Source organism: Conger conger, chromosome 4 (assembly GCF_963514075.1).
Source record: "Conger conger chromosome 4, fConCon1.1, whole genome shotgun sequence".
Lineage (NCBI taxonomy): Eukaryota > Metazoa > Chordata > Actinopteri > Anguilliformes > Congridae > Conger > Conger conger.
The window spans coordinates 76,783,850-76,793,849 of NC_083763.1; the positions used below are offsets into that span (position 1 = coordinate 76,783,850).

The 10,000-nt window shown below is 54.0% G+C and overlaps 1 protein-coding gene across 1 annotated transcript in view; it reads right to left on the bottom strand.

The window, feature by feature from the left end:
* arhgap39 (Rho GTPase activating protein 39) overlaps positions 1–10,000 on the bottom strand; it is a 74,905-nt gene that overhangs the window by 15,258 nt on the left and 49,647 nt on the right. The window contains exons 3-5 of the mRNA XM_061240165.1: positions 4,929–6,177; positions 3,938–4,102; positions 2,544–2,943 (exon numbers count right to left, since the gene is read on the bottom strand). Of these exons, the coding sequence (XP_061096149.1) occupies positions 2,544–2,943; positions 3,938–4,102; positions 4,929–6,177 (1,814 nt within the window). The remainder of the gene's footprint in view (positions 1–2,543; positions 2,944–3,937; positions 4,103–4,928; positions 6,178–10,000) is intronic.

Here is a 10,000-nt window from a genome sequence, read left to right on the forward strand (position 1 = left end):
AGGATGGGAGATCTCCAGGAACAGGGTTGGGGTGAAAACCTACAGGATGGGAGATCTCCAGGAACAGGGTTGGGGTGAAAACCTACAGGATGGGAGATCTCCAGGAACAGGGTTGGGGTGAAAACCTACAGGATGGGAGATCTCCAGGAACAGGGTTGGGGTGAAAACCTACAGGATGGGAGATCTCCAGGAACAGGGTTGGGGTGAAAACCCACAGGATGGGAGATCTCCAGGAACAGGGTTGCTTTAGGACCATGGACAGTGGCATCCTCACCCCGAGGCCAGCCCAGCTGAGGCTGAATGAGAATGAGCCCGGATGGTGTTCTCTGCCTGGTGGACAGTCTGTGGACTTTTGGCTTATTGTCTGTTCAGGGGCCTGTTCCACAAAGCAGGATCACTCACTTAGCTGGATAACTGCACTGAGTAAAACCCACAAAGCAGGATCACTCACTTAGCTGGATAACTGCACTGAGTGAAACCCACAAAGCAGGATCACTCACTTAGCTGGATAACTGCACTGAGTAAAACCCACAAAGCAGGATCACTCACTTAGCTGGATAACTGCACTGAGTAAAACCCACAAAGCAGGATCACTCACTTAGCTGGATAACTGCACTGAGTAAAACCCACAAAGCAGGATCACTCACTTAGCTGGATAACTGCACTGAGTAAAACCCACAAAGCAGGATCACTCACTTAGCTGGATAACTGCACTGAGTAAAACCCACAAAGCAGGATCACTCACTTAGCTGGATAACTGCACTGAGTGAAAGCCAGAGCCCTCCCAAATCTGGAGCGTGGACGGAAACAAAAAGAGCTGCTCTGGGCTTTGCTTTGTGCCGTCATCCAGCTGACTCAGTCATCCTGCTTTGTGGAACAGGCCCCAGGGGAAACGCCTCTGTGCATTTGTCTGTTTCGTTAATTTGATGTTTTTCAAATCGTTTGAACCTATAGTTTCGCTTTACTGTAGATATCATCAGAATAAAAATCACAAATAGTTGCTTCACACAAGTCAATGACCAATGGCTCACTGGAGCTGTGCCGGCTGTGGAGTTTATGAAGCTTCCCTCTCCGTCACTGTAACACAGTCGTGCACAGTCCAGCACAGTCACACACAGTCACACACAGTCCAGTAGAGTTACACACAGTGCAGCACAGTCCAGCACAGTCACACACAGTCCAGCACAGTCACACACAGTCCAGCGCAGTCACACACAGTCCAGCGCAGTCACACAGTCCAGCGCAGTCACACAGTCCAGCACAGTCACACACAGTCCAGCGCAGTCACACAGTCCAGCGCAGTCACACAGTCCAGCACAGTCACACACAGTGCAGTGCAGTCACACAGTCCAGCACAGTCACACACAGTCCAGCGCAGTCACACACAGTCCAGCACAGTCACACACAGGCCAGTGTTGAGGTTGTGTTTAAAGGCTGTTTAAATGCCAGAGAGCTGGCCAGACACTCAATGTGAGAAGCTGTCTGTTCTGCTGGGGGTTTATTTTTTTAAATTTTTCCTTAGAAAGAGTTTGTTCTATTTTTGGGCAGAGGTAATTCAGAGAAGCAATCAGGGAATGCCCCCAGGAGTCAAGGAGAAGGAAGAAGATAGAGGCAGTAGCGCGCGCACACACACACACACACACACACACACACACACACACAAACAGACACACTCACACATACACACACACACACACACACACACACACACAAACAGACACACACACACACACAGACACACACACACTCACACATACACACACACACACACAGACACACACACACTCACACATACACACACACACACACAGACACCCACACACACAAACACACATACACACACAAACACACACACACACACACACACACATATAAACACACACACACACACACACACACATAAACACACACACACACACACACCCACACACACACACACACACACACACACACACAACAACGACCTGGAGCATACAGCCAAGACAACGCTGGAGTGGGTTTCGCTTTGGGACAAGTCTCTGACTGTCCTTGAGTGGCCCAGCCAAAGCCCAGACTTACACCTTATAAAGAGACCTGGAGAGACCTGAAGATGGCAGTTCACAGACTTCCCATCCAATCTGAACGGAGCTTGAGAGGATCTGCCAGGAAGAGTGAGATAAACTGCCCGGTGTGCAATGCTCATAGAGACTTACCCAAGAAGACTCAAAGCCGAAATATTTTCACTTTGCCATTACGGGTTATTCAGCGAAGATTCATGGACAAAAATGGGGCTTTTATCCATTTTAAATTACATCTACGACAGTGTGCCTGACAGTGAAGGGGTCTGAACACTTTCTGAAGCCCCGGTACGTACGCATGTCGCCTGTGCGGCCTGTAGCGTAGTGGTTAGGGTAAAGGACTGGGACACGCAAGGTCGGCGGTTCTAATCCCGGTGTAGCCACAATAAGATCCGCACAGCCGTCGGGCCCTTGAGCAAGGCCCTTAACCCCGCGTTGCTCCAGGGGAGGACTGTCTCCTGCGTAGTCGCGGCGGCGTGACCTCACCCTTGGTGTCGTTGAGCGGGTCCATGTGGCGGTAGATGTAGCCCTCCAGGTAGGAGTGGAACCGGGGCGTGGGCGGGAAGAAGAACAGGCAGACGGCCATCAGCTCCCAGCCGCGCTCCAGGCTGTCGTAGCGGAAGTTCTCGGTGGTCTGGCGGCACAGCTGGATGTACAGCTCGTCTCGCAGGCCCGGGCAGGTCCAGCCCTTGCCCACCACCTCCAGGGCCGCGGCCGTGGGGTCCGCGCGCGTCCGCCGGTCCCCCATGTACATCTGCACCAGCCGGAAGATCTCCACCGCCTCCTTCTTCACCGCGCGGTCCGCCGTCACGATCATGGGCTTGCGGATGGCCTCGCTGCTCCACGCCAGCATGTTCGCGATGGAGACCTTGCGCCGGAACAGGCCCTGGGGGGGTCGGGGGTCAGGGGTCAGGGGTCGGGGGTCAGAGCGGGGCCGCTTGGCGATAGGCTGCCCGTCCCCCCTCCCCGCTGCTGTGTTTGTGGAAGTGTTTGGTATGTGTGTGTGTGTGTGTGTGTTACCTGCATGTGCCTGTTGGAAGTGTTTGGTATGTGTGTGTGTGTGTGTTACCTGCGTGTGCTTGTTGGAAGTGTTTGGTATGTGTGTGTGTGTGTGTGTGTGTGTGTGTGTGTGTGTTACCTGTGTGTGTTTGTTGAAGTGTTTGGTATGTGTGTGTGTTTGTGTGTGTGTGTGTGCGTGTGTTACCTGCGTGTGTTTGTTGAAGTGTTTGGTATGTGTGTGTGTGTTTGTGTGTGTGTGTGTGTGTGTGCGTGTGTTACCTGTGTGTGTTTGTTGAAGAGTTTGGTATGTGTGTGTGTTTGTGTGTGTGTGTGTGTGTGTTACCTGCGTGTGTTTGTTGAAGTGTTTGGTATGTGTGTGTGTTACCTGCGTGTGTGTGTGCGTGTGTGTGTGCGTGTGTTACCTGCGTGTGCTTGTTGAAGTGTTTGTGTGTGTGTGTGTGTGTGTGTGTGTGTTACCTGCGTGTGTTTGTTGAAGTGTTTGGCATGTGTGTGTGTTTGTGTGTGTGTGTGTGTGTGTGTGTGTGTGTGTGCGTGTGTTACCTGCGTGTGTTTGTTGAAGTGTTTGGTATGTGTGTGTGTGTGTTACCCGTGTGTGTTTGTTGAAGTGTTTGGTATGTGTGTGTGTGTGTTACCTGTGTGTTTGTTGAAGTGTTTGGTATGTGTGTGCGTGTATTACCTGTGTGTGTTTGTTGAAGTGTTTGGTATGTGTGTGCGTGTGTTACCTGTGTGTGTTTGTTGAAGTGTTTGGTATGTGTGTGTGTGTGTTACCAGTGTGTGTTTGTTGAAGTGTTTGGTATGTGTGTGTGTGTGTTACCAGTGTGTGTTTGTTGAAGTGTTTGGTATGTGTGTGCGTGTGTTACCTGCGTGTGCTTGTTGAAGTGTTTGGACGCCCAGTTCTGGATGTCGGTCTCGGAGGAGGGCTTCCTCAGAGTGAACTCTGGGAAAACTCCACAGCTGGCACTCGGCATCATGTTCCGCGCGTTCCGGCTCGCCTCAAACTGAGCACACGCTCCCAGATCCTCCGACTGAGAGAGGGAGGGGGGGAGGGGGGGGGGAGAGAGGGGGGGGGGAGGGGGAGAGAGAGAGAGAGAGAGAGAGAGAGAGAGAGAGGGAGGGAGAGAGAGGGAGAGAGAGAGAGAGAGGGGGAGAGAGAGAGGGGGAGAGAGAGGGAGAGAGAGAGAGAGAAGGAGAGAGATCATAACATGTAACTGTGTGCATAACTGGACTGACTCCTGTAATCTCCCGCTCTCTCCCCAGATCCTGTGCTCGATTCCCTCAGTAATCTCTCACTCTTTCTGCTCGTATGTCTGGTCGATGTCCGTACATTGACCGCTGTCATCTGCCCCCGCAACCGCCCCGCTGAGAGGCTCGATTTGTGGCATAAATTATTCACATCCACCGCTGTCCCCGCGACAGGACCCCCACACACAGCACCCCCAGACACACACAGCACCCCCACACACAGGGGGTTACCTCACCTGAGAGGGGTTCAGGTAGGGCTGGGGCGTGTCTCACCTGAGAGGGGTGCAGGTAGGGCTGGGGGGGGGCGTGTCTCACCTGAGAGGGGTGCAGGTAGGGCTGGGGGGGGCGTGTCTCACCTGAGAGGGGTGCAGGTAGGGCTGGGGGGGGTTAACTCACCTGAGAGGGGTGCAGGTAGGGCTCACCTGAGAGGGGTGCAGGTAGGGCTCACCTGAGAGGGGTGCAGGTAGGGCTTGGGGGGGGCGTGTCTCACCTGAGAGGGGTGCAGGTAGGGCTGGGGGGGGCGTGTCTCACCTGAGAGGGGTGCAGGTAGGGCTCACCTGAGAGGGGTGCAGGTAGGGCTCACCTGAGAGGGGTGCAGGTAGGGCTCACCTGAGAGGGGTGCAGGTAGGGCTCGGGGGAGGCCAGGTTGGTCTGCACGGACAGGCTCTTCTCCAGCAGGGCCTGGGGGAACCCCAGCCGCTCCAGGTTGCTGCGCTTCCAGTGGCCCTCCTGCATGGCCAGGGCCTCGTCCTCGCTGAAGGCCCGCACCACGGGCCCCGGCAGGGGCGGCGGCAGGGCCCCGTCGCTCTCGTACCCGTCCTTGGAGGCCCCGGGGCCCGGCGTGGCGTCCCAGCTGCTCCTCTGGCGGAGCTGCTGCACCTGCTGCGCCTCCCAGGCCAGCCGCGCCTGCGCCAGCACGGCCTCCGGCCCCCCGGGCCCCGGCCCCGGCTCGCAGCCCCCGGCCCCGGCCTCCCCGCAGGGCCCCGGGCCCTCGGGCGGCGGCCCCGGCTTGCGGGTCTTGCGCTTGCGGTTGGCGTTGGCGGCCGACGCCGGCAGGGAGTCGTGCTGCCCGCCGGACGACCAGCACATGCCCGCCTCGCCCGCCTCGCCCAGGTACTCCAGCAGGCCCCGGGGGTCCCGGATGAGCGACTGGCTGTGCTGCAGCGTGTAGCCGCCGCCGAAGGGCCCCGCGTAGCCCGAGCGCAGCAGCCGGTCGGCGGTCTTGAAGCGGGGCCCGGGGCCCGACTGCTCCACGTACACCAGCTGCTTGACGTACTCGCGCCCGGCGGGGCTGTACTCCATGCCCTTCTCGCCCGGCTTCTGCTTGGTCAGCACCAGCTGCTGGTACGGAGAGTGGCTCTGCTTGGGCGAGTGGAAGTGCGAGGAGGAGGAGGAGGAGGAGGAGGAGGGCTTGCGGGGCGGCGGCTGGGCCTTGGCCGAGCCGTAGGGCCCGCAGTGCGCGTCCGTGGGCGGCTCCTCGTAGATGGGCGGGGGCTGGTACTCGGAGGGCGGCTCCTCGTAGAGCGGGGGCTCGTAGGCGTAGCGGGGGGAGGGCGGCTGGGAGTCGGCCGAGGAACGCCGGTGGGCCCCGCCCCCCAGCAGGGGCGACCCGGACAGCTCCGCCCGCTTCAGGAACGGGGACTGCCGCCGGTCGGGGTAGAACAGCGGGGGGCTGTCCGGGTCCGGGGGGGCGTTGCCGGACGAACGGCGGGACCGGGAGGAGGTGCCCACGCCTCCCACGCCTCCCTCGCAGGAGGAGAAGCCGTTGCCCTGGTGGGCCAGGAAGCTGGGCTCACGGTCCGTCACCTTGATCAGCATCCGCTCCTTACTGCCCGTGTTCCAGCGGAACGGAGACGTCCTGTCAGAGAGAGGGAGTGAGAGAGGGAGAGAGTGAGGGGGAGAGAAAGGGGGAGAGAGGGAGAGAGAGACAGAGAGAGTGTGAGAGTGAGGGGGAGAGAAAGGGGGAGAGAGGGAGAGAGAGAGTGAGAGTGAGAGGGAGAGAGAGGGAGAGATAGAGTGGGAGAGAGGGTGAGAGAGATAGAGAGGTAAAGAGAGGTAGAGAGAGAGAGGGAGAGATAGAGAGTGGGAGAGAGGTAGAGAGAGGGAGAGAGAGAGATAGAGAGGTAAAGAGAGGTAGAGAGAGAGAGGGAGAGATAGAGTGGGAGAGAGGTAGAGAGAGGGAGAGAGAGAGATAGAGAGGTAAAGAGAGGTAGAGAGAGAGGGAGAGAGAGGGAGAGGGAGAGATAGAGAGTGGGAGAGAGGGTGAGAACGAGGGAGGGAGATAGAGAGGGAGCGAGATACGATTTTTACATCCAAACCCTTATCAAATATGATCTAAATTAAAACAAGAGCTGATAAGGCCCATAATTGAGAGGACTTGCTGGAGGGTTTGTGATGTGCACGGTTTAACACGCCCGTGTAATGGGCTTTCCTCTGCTGCTGCAGCAAAGGACCAGCAGTGAGGCGTCAGAGACGCTCAGGGCAACATTACTGCAGGAAATAAATTAAAACATCTTCAATTGGCCCATCAGTTAGAATAATAAAAAATAAAAATGTACAGTTGAACACCAACAGCGCAGTCTGCCTGACACAGATCCTGGCCTCTTGCTCCTCAACACAAAGGTTCTGCTGTTACCCATGGCAACAGGGATTACATCAGAACCCAGGTCCGCTGGAGCAGCGCTGCGAGAACTGGGCCGTGGCACACGGCACCAAATTAAGGGAAGGCGTGGAGACGTCGGGTCCCGTTTACCCGACAGCCCGGCACCTTCCTGAAAACGAACTCTGCGCTACACCTGAGCCCTGCATTATAGCTCACTTTAACGGCATGAGAGAAAGGTTAACGTGACAGTAAATGTATTAAAAGGAAACGCTAGGAGAGCACAGTAAGGAGACGGCAAACACGATATTTCAATTAGAATCTGGTCCAAGGCATTCGACACTGTAATTTAACACACCACGCTGTATGGAGCTGAAGTGTGAGGCCTTGTGTGTCAGCAAAACGACACCGCATGAGCAGAGTGTCCAATGGAAACTCTACTTACATTTTTACATAAACAGCTGGATATTTTACTGAAATAGGCCAGGAAAAGTACCTTTCTCAAAGGTACAATGGCCCCATCCAGGAATCAAACCCACAACCCTTTAGTTAAAATTTAAGTTCCCTTCTACGACCCAAACTAACTTGAAACGTACTTACTCGGGGCAGGACTGCTAGCCAGCTACGCATCAGTGTAGCCCAAATTATTCATCACAAATGTCGAATCTTGGAATACTGAGCTCTGGAAATAAAAACTGTTATCCGACTCTAAAAATAGGCAACAGGCTTTGCGGACTGAGTCCTAATAATCTGAGTCCTGGCAGAGCAAGGTAGAAGTATTTAATTTTTTGACAAAATTCTCTTGGATGGCAAAACATATTGCTGTGAAAATAAAATAAAACTTATTTTACTCTTATTGAATGTCCGTTGTGGTGTAGGATTCAGCACGGTGGGCCATACAGAACACAGTAGAACTCACAGTAGAACTCACAGTAGAACTCACAGTAGAACCCACAGTAGAACCCACAGTAGAACCCACAGTAGAACCCGGACAGAAGACAGAAGACAGAAGATGAAATGCCGAATAGGAGACAGACCTCGGAGTGCAAATTCGGTGAGCGTACCCTTCCGACCGAAACGGTGACAGACAGGACCTCCTGAAGGCCAGCAGAGAGGTGGAGCGATGGCCCCAAACAGCACGAAACTTTAATAAAATCATAACATCCCACACAGCTGAGCCCGATACAGCCGAGCCATGAACCGGGGGAACTACACTGCAGAACCACATTGCATTACCGTATAACTATTTGGCAGGCACTTTTATCCAAAAGAGACATACAATAAGTGCACATCAACATCGGGGCCAAAATTGGCTCAGGCGGTAAGAGCAGTCGTCTCATTGGCTCAGGCGGTAAGAGCAGTCGTCTCATTGGCTCAGGCAGTAAGAGCAGTCGTCTCATTGGCTCAGGCAGTAAGAGCAGTCGTCTCATTGGCTCAGGCAGTAAGAGCAGTCGTCTCATTGGCTCAGGCAGTAAGAGCAGTCGTCTGGCAGTCGGAGGGCTGCCGGTTCGATCCCCCGCCCGGGCTGTGTCGAAGTGTCCCTGAGCAAGACACCTAACCCCCAAATGCTCCTGACGAGCAGGTCGGGGCCTTGCGTGGCAGCCAATCGCTGTCGGTGTGTGAGTGTGTGTATGAACGGGTGAATGAGAAGCATCAAAGCAGCAATTGTACAGCGCTTTGGATAAAGGCGCTATATAAATGCCAACCGTTTACCATTTCCTGTACCCCTGTATCACACCCGGTACCCCTCTATCTCACCCTGTACCCCAAAATCTCACCCTGTACTCCTGTATCACACCCTGTACACCTCTATCTAACCCTGTTCACCTCTATCTAACCCTAATCCTAACCAATTGCCACATCAAAGGTCATTCCAGAACACGGGGTTCAGATGAAGCATCAGTTATCCGTAGCTGTGAACCTGCTGTATAGTTTAAATGGTAAATAAGGGGGGGTTACACATGCCGAGTAACCATGGAAACACAGCCAGGTAATCTCTGCACAAACGCTGAGAGACAGAGAGGGACTGTGTGACAGTAATTAAAGCAAATCATTCATGGATGACGCAACTTAGAAAAATGACCAGAACAGGCCATTCAGCCTAACAAAGCTCACCATTCCCTACCACTAAAGGCCACCTAGTGATGTAATTTACAGACAAACAGACAAATTAGATTGTGTCTAGCACCGTACCTCGAACACCCCAGAGTTTCTGCCTCCACTAAATGACAGGGCAAGCTCTTCCACACAGCAAATCATGACATGGCCCAGACCATATATTTTCAATTCCTATTTTAATGTAAATGCTTGTGTCTCTCGCTCTCTGTCTCTCTCTCTCTGCCTCTCTCTACTGGTCCAAATTGTTAATTGCCATTTTCAGAGTTTGCTTCTGGAAACATTGCACATATACGCAGCCTGTCGTGCCAGCGATGAGCATCGGAACAGGACTGAAGAGCGTTTTTCTTTTGGTTTGTTTTTAAGCGAGAGAGAGAGGGGGAGAGCCTAAGTGAGAAGTGTGAAATCACATCAGGACTTCCAAGTTCCTCTCCCATCTCTGCGTCCTCACCCTGGACCGACCGCATAGCGCCCTCTTTGTGCACCAGTGGGGGGTTGTGAGGTTCGAATGGTGGTACGGGTCGGGGGAGGGTGTTTAGAGAACAGAATGGTGAGGTCTGTACTTTGTACTTAGAGCACACTACACTTCTAAGACCTCGACAAAGCTCCAGTGCCCGGAATTTCCATCTCTCTTCCTGTTTTCAACTGCTCTGCATCACTCTATCTCTCCTCGTCCATCTCTCTTTATCCCTGTCTTCAACTTATTATCTCTCCCTCTCTCTCTCCCTCCCTCCCTCCCTCTTCCCATCTGTCTTAAGCTGGAAACCCACAACAAAGTGCACGTTGTTTCATCATCATAAATAATTCATGGCTATTTGACCTTCAAATCAATTTACACATTCCTCCCTCTATCCCTCTTTCTCTCCCTCTATCTCTCTCTTTCTCTCTCAATCGTCCATCCTCTCTTCAGTTAGGTGTGTGTGAGGTGTGTGTGGAGTGTGTTGAATGTGTGCAAATGTGATTGCGT